This window comes from Onychomys torridus, chromosome 7 (assembly GCF_903995425.1).
Source record: "Onychomys torridus chromosome 7, mOncTor1.1, whole genome shotgun sequence".
Classification (NCBI taxonomy): Eukaryota; Metazoa; Chordata; class Mammalia; order Rodentia; family Cricetidae; genus Onychomys; species Onychomys torridus.
This window is the reverse complement of record NC_050449.1, coordinates 81,478,014-81,493,849: the sequence shown is the minus strand read 5'-3', so window position 1 is coordinate 81,493,849 and position 15,836 is coordinate 81,478,014. Positions and strand designations below refer to the sequence as shown.

Here is a 15,836-nt window from a genome sequence, read left to right as displayed (position 1 = left end):
TTTTGTCATAAAAAAAGACTTTTAATATATCTCTGCCATCATTCCTTAGTACATAAGTAACAAGCTAGTTCATCTTTGGAGTTTATTGCATCAGAGCATATTTGATTAAAAAAAAATGCTGTTTGAATTGCTGGCCTGAGTTTCATTGAAAACATTAAGTTAAGCTTGGTTAGGTCAGAATGTCCAACAATTTCTGAAAAGGCTCTAAACATAATTCTGCCATTCTGTACTATGTATTTATGCAAAGTGGCATTTTCAGGATGGATGATTATAAAATCAAAATATTGATCAACTCTGAAAAAACCTTGAAGATGCTGAAGTATCAAATATTTAGCCAAAATTTAAATCTCTACATAAAATAAGCAGATCCATCTCACTAGTATTTAAATTTGCTTTGTCTTTAGTAAATGGTAAACTTATATGCATGCCAAAGAATTACTTTAAAATAAGTTTCTTGCAATGGTGAAATAATCAGTGGGTAAAAATGCTTGGACTCCAAGCCTGAGTTCTATCCTGGAACCCACAGTTGTTCTCTGACCTCCACACATACGCTCTGGCATATGCATGCTCATACCCACAAGTGCACATGTCACATACATACACACAATAATACATTTTAAAAATAAAATAATTTTCCTTCTGATTTATTTTCAGGAAGTTTTGAAACATACGCCCAATTTGATATATTCATATGCCTGGGGCCACATAAAAACACCCTGGGCAAAGAGGGGTGATGAGTGGAGAAAAGCCTTGCTCTGAAGGTACGTACTGGAGAGATGAACAGTGGCTGCCAGGATGGGTTGTGACACAGTTGGCACATTGTCTACTGAACATGCACAAAGCCCTGGGCTTGATTCCAAGCACTGCATAAAATTGGATATAGTGGTCCATGCCTGGAAACCCAGCATTCAGGAGGTAGAAGCATGAGGACCACAAGTTCAAGGTCATCCTTGGCTATTTAGCAAGTTCTAAGCCAGGTTTGTGACCCTATCTTTAAAGGGGGGACACACCATTCTGACTGAAGGACTGTCAACAGAGGTCTCTATCTGCCCTTCTCATTCTGATCCCTGCCCAAGGTCCAGAACACAGAGCAGTTCTGTAATTATTCTGTGAACTCCATTTGTTTTAATTCTGTATTCTTTTTTTTTTTTTTTTTTGTATGTGGAGCTGAGGATCAAACCCAAGGCCTTGCGTTTGCTAGGCAAGCGCTCTACCACTGAGCTAAATCCCCAACCCCTAATTCTGTATTCTTAACATTTCTCTTCTTTATATATATGGAAAAAGGTGAATTTCATATTCAGTGAATGTGTGCCTAAGTCCAGAGTCAATCATACTGAAAATAAGGTTAAAAAAAAAAATGCCTGAGCAATCAAATCTTTAAAAAGAGCTGTACCAACCCTGGGTTGCCTTTAATGACAGCACATGGGAGGCATAGGCAGGTGAATCTCTGTGAGTTTGAGGCCAGCCTGGTCTACACAGAGATACACTGTCTCAAAACAAAACAAAAATCCATTACCAAAACAGAAAGAAAGAAAAGAATCCATTCAGCAATCCTGGACCCCTGCCTCTCACGTGTCACTTAACCAGGTTAACAGGAGAAAAATGGGAAAGCAGCCAGACTGGTCAGGAGACTGGAGGCTTCTGTACCTCTGAAGGCTGGCTTTAAAAGGAGCACAGAGATGTTGGGCAGTGACGCATGCCTTTAATCCCAGCACTCAGGAGGCAGAGGCAGGTGGATCTCTGAGTTCAAAGCCAGCCTGGTCTACAGAGTGAATTCCAGGACAGGCTCCAAAGCTACACAGAGAAACCCTGTCTCAAACAAAACAAAACAAAACAAAACAAAACAAAACAAAACAAAACAAAACAAAACAAAACAAAACACAAAAAGAAAAAACAAAAAACAAAAACAAAAACAAAAAACCCAAAACAAAACCAAAAATGAACCCCCCCACACACACATACACAAACGAATGAGGAGCCTGGGACATGGGGGTCCAAGAGTGGCATATTGGGGTCCAAGAGTGGAGTTCTGAAGCTGTCTGCAAATGACCAAGTCTCAGCCTGTCTGAGAAGTGAAGATGTTGAGATGGAACGGAGGTGACAGTCATTCAGGGGATGGGAACAAGATGCTGTGAGCCTGGGGTAGTGAATCTATTGTTCACACAGACACTCTTCCTCACAGGATGAAGGCAGGGGCTGGTGTGGAGAAGGAGATAGGAAATTGGGTGCTAACCACTCAGTGATATGGGAGGGTGCTGGGAAGCCATTGGTACAGTGATAAGAAGGGGCAGGTTGTATGAGCCCCACAGTTTACCATAGTAGCCTGCGGACATTGTAAGTTCTACAAAATAATAATAATGATGATGATGATGATAATAATAATAATAATAATAATAATAATAATAATAATAAAGAAAAGAGAAAGAAAAGATTTCCTAAAATCTTGAACAGTAAATAGCCTCTGCATGGTTGCCTTTGTAGGGACAGTATATCATAAGGGGGGAGGGTCACACATTCCCAGTGCTGAGCTTTTTGCTGAACTGCAGAGAGAAACTGATGTCTTCACTTGTCCAAGACCATACAGACTTGAAGAACCAAATGTCCAGTTCAATTACTGGGAGGCAGACAGGGACTCCTGAGGAGTCTCTTGAAGAATCATAAAGACACTGGGTGGCGGCGGCACACACCAGCACTCAGTGACAGAGGCAGGTGGATCTCTGTGAGTTCTAGGCCAGCCTGATCTACAGAATGAGTTCCAGGACAGCCAAGGCTATACAGGAAAACCCTGTCTCGAAACAAACAAAACAAAACAAAACAAAACAAAACAAAACAAAACAATAACAGCAACAACAAAACCCCACAAAGACAGGATAGTCTTTGGCCTGCCTGCTGCAGATTCCAACTTGAACCCATTTCCCTACCTTTTTCATGGACCACTTTGTGACTTCAGGATGTAACACCTCCAGAGACAGCATCTGCCTCTCGGGCAACATTCCCATAGCTCTAACATTTTGCAAGCCTGGCTGGGAAGCCCCCTCTTCTTCACTGTGACATCAGGCCATGCCAGGGTTAGTGGAAAGAACCTGGACTGAGTTTCTCCATTGAGGTTGGGGATAACTTATGCAATGTTAGTCATGCTTCATTTAACTGGTAGGTTTTTAGAATTTGGGCTACATGGGGGTGGGGTGGGAACTAACTTAATGGGCAATAACAAGCAAAAATGATTAAATAAAAGAACAGAAAATATCAGGGTGCTATTCAGGTGCTCTGGGGACATTTTCCTTTGGATCGTGTTGTGTTGTATGCTGAGAAGTTTCTCACACTTTTAAATTTTGAGCTGGGAATGGTGCCTCATACCTGTAATCCCCGCACTTGGGAGGCTAACATAGAAGAACTTCCATGAGTTTGAATCTAGCCTGGACTACAGAGTAAGTTCCAGACCAGTCTGGGCTACAGTGAGTTCTGGTCTCAAAACACAGAAGGATCTAAATTTTCATGGGCTGTAAAAATATATTTACTAAATAATATTTAACATACTATTATTTTAGCTTCATGGTAACTTCATAGGATGGTTTGGCAGAAAATCACTTAAGCTTTTGTGTGTGTGTGTGTGTGTGTGTGTGTGTGGTGTGTGTGTGTGTGTGTGTGTGTGTGTGTGTGAGAGAGAGAGAGAGAGAGAGAGAGAGAGAGAGAGAGAGAGAGAGAGAGAGAGAGAGAGAGAGAGAGAGAGAGAGGATGCCATGGCACATATGAGGTCAGAGGACAACTTTTGGGAGTCAGTTTCTTTCCTTCCACCATTATGTGGGTTCTGGGGATCAAACTCAGGTCTCTAGTCTTGTGCAGCAAGTACCATTATCTGCTGAGTCATTTTGTCAGCCTGAAAAATCTGTTTTTTTAAGGTTGCCAAAAAATTTGTTTAAATATGTAAGTAGGCCTTATCTCCTATTGTGTCCTTTAGTTGCTAAGTTTGTCCTCAAAAGAGAGCTAAAATACATTTTCATGAAAGCAGGTTTAATCTTGGGAATGTATTACAAAATGTGGAATAAACAACCGAGACTCAAGTCAGCGTCTAAGAGACTGGAACAATCTATTCAGGAGTTACAGATAAGCAAGCTACAGGTTATCCTTAGATATCTTAGCCTATGCTGCAGGACTTCAATGTCTAGGGTAATAGTTTGAGCTATAAGAACAAAAGGATAATAGGTACGATACCCCCACCCAGCTTTTTGGGTTAGCAGGGCACCACAGTCAACAGCCACACAGAAGCCATAAAGTAGCATAGATCAAGATGGTGTCATGCCTGTGACATCAGTGCTTGGTGTCATACTATTGGAAGGGAAGTCTTCAAGTCAAGGCTAGTCTAGTCAACACAACATGTTCCGTGTCAGTCAGCACTACATAGTAAGACTCATGAGTGAGACTCAATAAAAGCAAAACAAACAACATAATGCGGGGTGGGGGGGGGGAGAGGAAGACAGGGAACAGGAGAGGGAGACGGAGGGGTGAGAGGGCAAGAGAAGACAAGAGCTAGGTATGGTGGGACATGCCTATATCCTATAATTTTAGTACTTGGGCACATCAGGAGTTGAAGGGTAGCTTCAGTTATATAGTGAGTTTAAGGCCAGCAGGGCTGCCGTGGGACCCTGTGTCAAGATAAAATGAAACAAAACAACAAACAGTGGAACAACCAGAGAGGCAGGTTATTCCGGCTGCTTGGGGAAATTTCAGTTTACTTTGTACGAGAGTGCACGCACAAATTTGTACACATACCTATTAGATCCCCCTGTAAAATGTCATGCTTTACTATGGCTCCCAGCCAAACCTGCAAAGGATGAAGTGACAGGAGAGCCAGCTTACGCCTGCTGTGAGTTATACACTTCTGATACCGCCTTGGAGAAGAGCTGCAAAACCCCCAGGTTCTGAAAGGGTCTTATCCACAAGGCTGGCACAGAACTGAAATAAGAGCAAATAAGTATGAGGACCTACCTGAGTCTGCTGTGGCTTGGATGTGGCTTGTCCCCTTTGTGTTCATGTGCGAGCAGCTTAGTCCTCAATGGTGACACTGAGGGACAGTGAAACCTTCAAGAAGTGTCTAATGTGAGGTGATGAGGTCACTGGGGCCAACACCCTCAGAAGAGATTAATGTAGTTCTCTTGACACCACTGTTAGTTTGGTGACAGGAAGTGGTTGTAAAGGGAGGCCACCATACACACTTGACCCTTCTGCTCATATCCACTTCCCTTCCTGATTCTCTGCCATGTTGTGATGCAGCCAAGAGGATGTTCACCCGAGGCCAAACTAGTAAGTCTGTTCTGAGCCTTTCATCTCCAAAACAGTGATAGACTCCTCATCAGGAAGCCAACACATCCAGAGGGGGTCAGGTGACCTGACTGTTCAAGGTCATTCAAGGGAGTTAGGAATGAGGACTTTCCACCCAATATCATGTTTCTTTTCCTTCTATAATTTGTACTCTATCTCATTTTCTGATTTCAAATATAACATTCAGCATTTAAAAATACTAATATAATAGTAATAATGATAACAATGATAATAACTTCCAAACCAGATACAGCAGTGCATGCTTATGATCCTACCACTCTCCCAAGAAGCAGAGGCATGAGAGTCACAAGATTGGAGCTAATCTGGGCTATATAGTGACACCCTGTCTTTGAAAATCAAAGGCTGAGGATATAGAGGCTTAGAATGTAGAAAGCCCTGGGTTCAGGTCCAAGAATCACTGAAAAGATAAAAAAATACCTTTTAAAAAGTCTATCATAACTGACCTTTGGCTGAAGATCAGTATTCTTTTCTTTTTATTATGTGTGCTATATGCTTGAGGCACTGTCTTGTAATCATGAAATGAATGAATTCTTGAAATGTCTCCCAGTAAGATTACCTGTCCTCATTCAATACAAATTACATTTATGTGGCATATTACACATTATACAATGTATATTACACACTAAATAGTAACAGTAACAGCTACAAAGGTAAAGAGAGTGAAAATAACTGACTCAAATGTCCTAGTTTGCAGAATGCAATTGAAACCATTACCTGTGTAAAGAAAGGTGTTCGAGTGTCCTCCCACCACAATATCCACGCCTTTCACTTTCTGAGCAATGAGTTTATCCATTTCAAAACCAGAGTGTCCAAGTGCAATGATTTTGTTCACATTTAGAGTTTTTAGTTTATCTACTTCAGGTTGCAATGCGGTGATTTCATCTTCAAAAACTAAATTTGTCCCTAAGGAAGAAAATGAATAAAATGGATATTAAAAATGTTCACTACTGTTTATACACCAACACACTAAGCATATTAATTTCTTATTAAAGCTTTCCAATTATGGAGAGCAAAATGTATGAATACATCTAGTACAAAAGCCTTGACAAACAGGGAAAGGTTAAATCAATGTCATTGGCTGGATTCACCTAATATTGCTGTGCTTGGTTAAAGTTGTAGATTTTATACACACACACACACACACACACACACACACACACACATTTTTAAACATTTATTTTTGTGTACACATATATGTCATAGTACAATTTTCAAGAGTTGGTTCTCTTCGCTCACTATGTGGTTCCTAGGGAATGAACTCAAGACATCAGGTTAAGTGGGGAACATCTTTATCTATTGAACGCTCTCATTGGGCCATGTATGATATATTTGCATAAACTCAATCTCATACTATGAGGATACCTCAGATATGGTTTGCTTCTATCTCTTTTTTAAATCTAGACCATCCAAAAAACCATGCCAAAAAGTGAGCACAAAAGTATGGTGTCCACAACTGTTCTTAATTCCATTGCTTTGTTTGGAAACTTGGAATATTCTGTCTTCAAACCTAAAATGTCAACAAGTAGACTTTGAATGCCAATTTCAAAAAGTGTTTTTTACATTTATTTATTTGGGGATGTGTATGCCATGGCATGCTGTGGATATCAGTGGAAAACTTATAGGAATCAGTGATCTTCTACCTTGTAGATTCCCAGGACTGAACATCAGGTGTGGTGCCAAGTGTCCTTACTCACAGAGTCATCTTGCTGTCCCTTGAAAACTAACTTAAGCATGATAGATAACTACTCACTTGCAGGCAGGGAGTAGCAGCCTTAGAGTAGAACTGAGTGCTGTATTACATCAAAGCTTCATCCTGGGCTGGGGTACATACCTCATGGAGCTCACTCTGCCACTCAGTGCTACTAATGAGTGCCACAGGCTCTGGCTAGCACAGCCTGGGTATTCCTATGCTGAGAAATGAACAGGGCCTTTCAGTCTGTAGCCAAAACTTAGCAAGTCCTTAGGTCTTACAGCTTCAGTGGTCATAAAGGGACCAGAAATATGCTGTTCTGAAGTCACATCCAGCACCCTGCAGTTGATTTAGATGCCCTCATGCTAACTTCTAAGAACCAGCACTAAAATGAAAATGTCCCCAATGCAAAAAAAAAAAAAAAATCTGATAAAAATCACTCAAAATGTAGATCTGCAAAGCCCAGTATGAAAATCAAGAGTTTTTCCAAACATCAGCAGACTACTACAGATGCATCCCTTGTCCATTGCCATGCTCAGGCTTCCACTTCCCTGATGCAACTCTTGAGTCCTGACTACATGCCAACTCCACATGCACAAAGTATGGAAGATCAATCACAGTGATTGATCTTCATCATCTTGGGGAAGTCCTGGTGGCAGGAGCTGTGGCAGCTGGTCATGACACTCACAGTCAGAAAGCAGAGTGAGGAATGTTGGTGCTCAACCAGATACCTCCTTTTCTTTGTATGCAGCCTAGGACTCAACCCTAGGGAATGGTGCCGTCCTTCTTTATGGTGGATCTTCCCACCTCAGTGAAGGCAATACTTCACAAGTGTGCCCGGGGACTTGTCTCCCAGGTGATTCCTATGAAGCTGACCATTAGTACTGACTGCCACTGCCCTCTTTTCTGTCTGCCTTCTCTGGCATTCCTCTGAAACAGTAAGGTGTGTCCCTCCTCCCGCCACATAGGCCCTCCTCCCCTCTGGTCTCGGTCTTCTTCACCTCGCTACTTTCTGACACATCCTCATTCATTTATTCTCTCACCGAATATGTGAGCACGGGGGATACAGACTTCTTGGTTGGTGTTTCTAGTGCCTAGAACAGTGTGAGGAACACAGGTCCCCAGCAGGAGGGGGGGCAGGGAGAAATAGTGTGGAAAGAATGCTGCTACGCTCTCCTTTGGTTAGTTCAACAAAATAGTTTCAAGAAATGCCTCCGCTCTGGGCACTAAGTATATAGAATGCACACACACAATTTCACCACCTAGCTAAAATAAATTAAATGTGCTAGGTATCAATGTGCATGCTCCAACCACTAGACCTGGAAAAGCTGTGTTTTACTAGGGGCCAGAAGTCTATGGGATCTGCTTGTTCCAGGCTTCACTTGAAATTTTGAACACATGAATTAAGCAAAGACACTGTTTAGTCAACACAGTCAACAAAGAAGTTCACTGAGCAGAGATGGTGACACCCTTCAGAAGTAACTTGGAACAACACAGAATCTACCACCTTGGTTTAAAACGCTAAGCACCATTCTCTGTATACCACAGTCCATCAAAACATGGCCAAACTCCGCTTTACCAGATCTATTTCCAAGTCATGAACACCGTGAAAGTAGAAGATACCTGGATTTGAGAGGAAGGGGGTTTCTTTTGAGGTATATCCAACAATCCCAACAACCTCACCACCGACAGAAAGAACTTTATATGGCAAATACAGTCCGGATATCTGGGGTGCTAGCGACCCCTGTGCCTTAATGTTTGCACTCAGAATTGGAAACTTGACCTTTTTGAGGAGGGGATCAATCAGTCCTTCCACACCATTATCAAATTCATGGTTTCCCAGTGCCTAAATAAAATGGAAAAGAAAAAAAGGATTAAGTACCTTGAATTTTCTAATAAAAAATATTTTTAAACATATCATGTTAGCCCAGTGGCTCCTGAAATGGGTTGGGCTCTGGGAGACTTGACACCATGTCCTGATGTTCCCCTTACCTTCAGAAACATGACTTGGGGCCCTTGGGCTAGGCCCAGGGACACACTCAGATCACAGGTAGGTACAGTATTGCTGCCCAGGGCTCTCCATCCAGTGAAGCTGCTGTGAATGTGCACATTTGCAACACCCCCAGCAAACATTAAGCTGGACACCACTGTCCCACCATCCTCTGGTCAGACCGCTTCCCAGACCACCTTTATCAGGCCCTACCCAGCTTGTTCCTGATGTTTTCTGCAATTAGCTCACATGTCAGACCTAATTGTTCAATGTACCACCATCTGAGTAAAATGCTGACACCCACAAACCCTCTTTCCTCATCGCTTCCCTTGCATTATTACACAAGTTTTCAGTTTCTCTTCTTAAGGACTTCTCCAATTCTTCTGGGGAATCGGGATTGACAGGGAGAAGTCTCTGTTACAGTGGGTGTTGGCTTCCTGCCGTAGTTAACCCCAGTTCCCCCTGCACTCTGAGCAAGTTAGAAAGTGAGGAAATATTACAGGTAAGTGGAAAGACAAAGGAATCTCTTCCTCTGGAGCCGGCTGAGAACCTGCCAGCTGAGAACCAAGAATTTCAGCACAATTAACATCGGCCATGAAGGTTGCTGACAGAGGAACAATATTCCTTTTATAGAGAGAAAAACTTGTCTTCAAATAGCAGTGTTAAAATATCAACAAACCGTGCTGAAGGCTGGCTCTTACCCCTTCTTAAGTATTTTCTGGCAATCTCTCAAATAAGACTAAAACTTTGTTTATAGTAAAAACAGCTTAAGGTTCCTTATAGCCCTTGTGACCTAGCGTTTTACCTTGTCTGCACTAATCCTAGCCAATACATATAAGAACCACCCTATGATATCATTCACCCAAAAAGAAAAGTTTCCCTAGCTATCTTTTGAGCTGTAATTTCAGAAGCCATCAAAAACAATACGTGTAGGGCTGGAGAGATGGCTCAGAGGTTAAGAGCACTGACTGCTCTTGCAGAGGTCCTGAGTTCAATTCCCAGCAACCACATGGTGGCTCACAACCATCTGTAATGTGATCTGGCGCCCTCTTCTGTATACATAATAAATAAATAAATAAATCTTTAAAAAAAATATGTGTGGCTGTTGTAATGGCAAGGGCATCTCTGTCTTGAGCAGTCCACACCAAGGATGTATACTCTCCTCCTAAGCACCTCTCTATTAACATCCATGCTTACATCTATGTGGAACTTTCTACCTCATATGCTACAGCCTTGTTTCACACTGGTTTGTCTTGAGTAAAGGTCTCCAAAAGGAACCTCTCAGACAGCCATAGGCAACTGCCACTGACAGCCTTGTTTTAAACACCTTGAGGTGCATGAGTGGTCAGACCCTGTCCCTGAGAATCTCCAACCACCAGGATTCATACACAGAATACTCTAAGGTCCACAAGAGCTGGACCCAGCCCCTCCAGATGCAGGTGGTTAAGCTCTACCCTACAGAGTAAAAAGCCCAAGCTCAGGACTTGAAAACCCACCTATTTCCACCCTGGAAATCTGTTGTGGAATATTTGTTTAACTAGGCAAATGTGTGTTACGTCTGTTTCTGCTGCCTTTGTTAACAATGTAAAGGTGTGTTACTTTTGTTTATGCTGCCTTTGTTAACAATGTAAAGGTGTGTTACTTTTGTTTATGCTGCATTTGTTTAATTATGAAAAGAAGTGTTGCATTTGTTTCACCTTGCCTGCCTAAGGCACCTGATTGGTCTAATTAAAAAGCTGGATGGCCAATAGCTAGGCAGGAGAGGGAGAGACATGGTTGGCAGGCAGAGAGATTAAGTAGGAGGAGAAATCTAGGAGAGAGAGAGAGAGAGAGAGAGAGAGAGAGAGAGAGAGAGAGAAGAGAAGAGAGGAGAGGAGAGGAGAGGAGAGGAGAGGAGAGGAGAGGAGAGGAGAGGAGAGGAGAGAATGAGGGAGAAAGAGAGGGTCACACCCAGGGCTGGAAGCCAGGCAGCTGCCAGCCAGCCAGGAAAGCAGGACATACAGAAAGAAAATTGGTAAAAAGACCCAAGACAAAATGTAGATAAATACAAACAGATTAAAACAAGAGCTAAGCTAAGGCCTAGCACTCATAACTAATAATGGGTTTCCGTGTCATGATTTGGGAGCTGGTTGGTGGCCCAAAAGAAAGCCTGCTACAGAAATCTCCACCTGGAAATCTCTTCACCCCCTCACCCAACCAGAAACCCTGCCTTCTGCTCAGTTCTCTGCTGCTTCTCCCCTGAGCAGAGGTAGCCACCCTCCTGAACTTTTCCCTCCCAGTAAATCTCCTATGTGAGACTGTTGTGCTGTGTGACTCTCAGCTGCCAGGATACCTTTCCCGTCAGAGCTGTAACACTTCCTTTAGTGGGGCAGCCTTTCCCCTCAGAGCTGTAACACTTCCTTTAGCGGGGCAGCCTCTCCCCTCAGAGCTGTAATACTTATACTCATTCCCAGCAGTTTATATTGAGAAAGAACCTCCTGGTGAGGTGACGTTCAGCAGGTTCTGGATTCACTCTGTGTACAGGGTTTCAGATGGAGCAGGGATGATGTCAAGCATCATTAGTATGATATTCCCCCCCCCCCCCATCACAGTGGCTTCCTCCAGAAAGCCCTATATTCCTACTCTCTTGGCCTCCTGGATAAACCCAGACCTGGGCAGTCACACACTTGGTTTGACTGTCCAAGGCCATTTTACTACCTCAGTACTTAAATGTACTAAGGTCCTCAGTCCCACCTCAGTCTGTTTCACTCTGTGGGTTGTCTGAGAAAAGGCCTGGAAGCATTGGCTAGGGCTGTGGTTCTCCACCTTCCTAATGCTGTGACCCTTTAATACAGTTCCTCATGTTGTGGTGACCCCCGACCACAAAATTAGCTTCGCTTTTACTTCATAACTGTAATTTTGATACTGTTATAAATCATAATGTAAACATTTTTGGAGATGGAACTTTGTCAAAGGGCCGGGACTCAGGTTGAGAATCACTGGGCTAGTGACCTTGAAGCTAACAAGGGCCATGGTACGCTCTCTTTTGCCTCACTCCCTCTTCCCAGTGGGGCAGGGAAGTACAACAAATAGTTTAGTGAGATGAGACTCCACTTGGTTTGTGCTGTGCACACACCCTCTTCCAACACTGCACTTGGCACACACTATGTACACACACCTCTCTCCAAACAATGCGACTCGTTAGCAACCGAGGACCTTGTCTTCATTGAGCTGCACGTACGCCTCTCTCCAGACAATGGAACTGAGTTCCTTCTCTCCTTAACCACCACCAAACACACACAATTTCTATTCAGTCATACTCCAGGTATGCGGGTATCTAGGTATGAGGGTTGGGAGGTGAGCCTGAGCTAGTTTGGGACATATGCTGGATAAGGCAAACTGTGTCCTGTAAAGTGAACGTTCAGGGAGAATTTTGAACGATATCTCCTTGTTATTTTACAACCCATGTGTGCCTTTATTACAGTGTTTTTAACAAGAGGACCAAAAGCTAAAAAACCTGGTCTGAACATGACAACCAGTCACGTGATACCAGTACATTCCATGGCTATCCTGTGGGGTCATTTGTTGTCTGTCCCCTGGCTAGACTGAGTGTTCCTAAGCTACCTGGCCCTTTGAGTCCTGCTCAGCATGGGGTTCTGACTCAGAAAGTATAACTTTTTCCTTCTTCCATTCCTCCCTTCTCCCTTCTTTCTACTCCACTGTGTTGATGAGGATGTGTGTGGGTGGGGTGTGGGGATGTGGTGCAAACATGCGTCTGTGCACATGCATGGGGAGACCAGAGCAGGGTGAGGTCAGGTGCCTTCCTCTATGGCTCTCCAGCTTACTGGCTTGAGAGATGGACTCTCACTGAGCCAGGAACTCAGTGTTTTGGCTAGGCTGGTCGGCCACTGAACCCAGGGTCTGCCTATCTCTGGCTCCAGGACTGAGGAAACAGGCACATGCAACCAAACCTGGCCAGCCCCCATGCTTGCAGAGCAAGGATCTGTGTCAAGGGCTTACCCTCTAAGCCCTCTTCCTACCTCCCTTTCCCTACTCAGCATCTCCATTTTTTGGACATCAGTGAAAATCCCAAACCCAGTTGCCATGACACCGGGCGTTCTCATTATCTCTGAAGACAATACCCACCTACCTACCCCTTCACTGCCTCATGCAGCTGCCTAGCTGTCTTCCACTGCTATGCCCATCGGCTTTCTCGACATTTAACTCAGAAGGCATGGTTTTTGTCCTCTAGCTCCCACCTCCCAGCAGTTATTGAGATCTCCAGCTTGCCCGCAATGTTGTTTCTTCCTCGTGTTTCCTTCTGAGTCTGTTTTAAAAGGGACCCCATGTTCCCAGGTGACATTTCCCAGAGCCTCCCCTGACCCTTAGTGCTCCATTTCCCTCTGTCCCATCGCTATTGACTCACTACAGCAGTCCTTGTCCTTCTCTCTGGACCAGACCATGGCTTCCTAACCGGGCTTTTGGCATTACCGTTCTCTTCCCTAAACCATCCTTTGTATTCCCGCCAGAGTGAACTGTCTGGCCTGCAGGTGAGGTGGTGTCACCCTCCACTTGACGGCCACAGGGGCACGAGCTGCCTGTAGGACCACACCCATACCTTCCAGGCCCCAAAGCTATTCTTTGTGTACTGGGGTTGTCTCTTTCAGCCTCACTTCTAGTACTGTCGCCTCCCTGCACCAGCCCTGCACTCTGTGAAAGGAAACAGGGTTGGCTCTGCCGTTTACGACTAGGTATGTGGAACACATGACTACATCATAGCAGCCTCTGAAAGTGCAATCAATGAATAAAATGAAAGTAACTAAAACATGCAAGCATGTGTTGTATACACTTGCCGCCTGCCACAATGAGGAAATGAAGACAAAAGGACTTAAAACAACAACAAGAAAAAGCATGGTTTTTTGCTGTGATACTTACTATCACTGTGCTTATTTTATAGACGAAAACAGCTGAGATGCGGCCAAGGGAAAGGACGTGGAGGTCACATAATCTGTAAGCGGCAGAGCCAGGTCTGGAAGCTCCTAACCTTTGTGTCTAGGCTGACCATAGGACAACAGCAAACATTGAAAAACGTGAAGGAGAGGGAGAGGGACAGGAAATAGATTCTTAACTGTCTGTAGTCTCCTAGGCTCTCACAATCCTTGTGGTTCTGTGTTTGGTGACAATGAATGGCAAGAGCATACTCAGACCCAGCAAGACCTTGCTGCTCCCTTTTCCACTTTATACATCTAATGATTCTCCCAGGAGGGATGCTCTGAGAATCCCTGTCTGAGGGAGATGGCCATCTCCACGAGCCCCAGTAGGCCTCTCCCCCTGCCCCTCTGGGTGAACAGTCTCTTTGATGACAGGTCCTTGAACCACAGCGGGATACACTGCTGGGTGAACAGATAAGCAGGAGAATCACAAGTGCCTGTTTTCTTCCTTTTAAAGTTAACTTTTCCTACAAGTGTTCATGCAGAAAATTCCCTTTGTAAATATTTCATATTTCCTCTTCCCCACTTGGGGTTTCTCCTGTTGCCTTATTCCTCTTGCAGTTAGGAGAACTTCATAATTGATCAGCTCTTGGCTTCTCACCAAATTTCCCACACTGCTGGCTCACAGCAGCAGGCAGTACAGGAGTGAGCTAAATGGGTGGATCTTATTTTCCCATCATTATCTTTTATAGTAACAACATGAAAATGCCTCAGGAAAGAGGTGTTCAAGAGAAGAACACTGAGCATTAATTGATGGAGTGACAGAAAGGAGTCGACAGCCACCTCTCAGTATATGTGGGGAAATATTTCCAGGTCCCTTGACAAACCAGTCCCTCATTGGTAGAAAATGGCATGGGCATTTCCCTATGGCTTGTACATATGTTCCCATGCATTTTGAATTATCCTTAGCCTGTTTAAATTGGCTTGCACAACACAACTGCTGTGTAATGTCATAGCACATTGTTAGATTGTAGTGCTTGGGGAATACTAATAAGGAGATTATCTGTGCATATTCAATATGGACACAGTTTATTTTCTCCAATTACCTTGGGACTGCTTTGGGTGGAATATATGAATTTGAGACTTCCCTTTGATGGTCCTTTGCCTTGTTTTGGTCCTTTCTGGAAGTTCTCATCTATAAACGGAAGCTCTCTGAAGACCCATCTACACTGAAGGGCCGGTGGACTACTTGACCTTGGCTGACTAGAACATTGTGATTGTGGGGTGATGGAATGTTGTGGATCAGGAGCCAAGGTCCTCTTGGGCTATTTTTAGTCTCTTCTAATAGCTACAGACTATCAACCTCTCTATTTAACCTCACATCCTCTTGATAAGAACTCTTGGAATTTATCATCTTGCTAAACTTGACAATTCTAATCTTAATAATGTGATATATTTTTTTTTTTTTTGAGACAGGGTCTCTTATATCACAAGCTGACCTTGAAGCTGTTATCTGATTCCTACTTCTGAAGCACTTGGATTATAGGCCATGCCCAGTTTATGGGGTTCTGCTGAGATAATCCAGGACTTCCTTTGGTTAGATAAATATTCTACCAACTGAGCTACATCTCCAGCTCCATTGCCATTGACTGTTTAACCATTGTCTTAGGCAAGAACCTGCCATGATTTGGAACCACATTCTTTTTTTTTTTTTTTTTTTTTAAGACAGTGAACAGACTTGTAAATAGATAAATTCCCACACTTATATCTAGTAGTCAGAAGGATACATGGCCAAATAGAGAGGTTGGTAGTAAGTGGCTATTAACTGAGACTAAAGATAGCCCAAGATGACCTTGGCTCTTGATCCACACTTTCCATCACCCCATAATTACAGTGTTCTGGTCAG

At 43.5% G+C, this 15,836-nt stretch overlaps 1 protein-coding gene across 1 annotated transcript in view; it reads right to left on the bottom strand.

Moving 5' to 3' along the window:
• The window catches only part of Nt5e (5'-nucleotidase ecto), a 44,519-nt gene that overhangs the window by 12,850 nt on the left and 15,833 nt on the right, over positions 1–15,836 (bottom strand). The window contains exons 2-3 of the mRNA XM_036192921.1: positions 8,654–8,876; positions 6,055–6,243 (exon numbers count right to left, since the gene is read on the bottom strand). Coding sequence (XP_036048814.1) covers positions 6,055–6,243; positions 8,654–8,876 — 412 coding nt within the window. The remainder of the gene's footprint in view (positions 1–6,054; positions 6,244–8,653; positions 8,877–15,836) is intronic.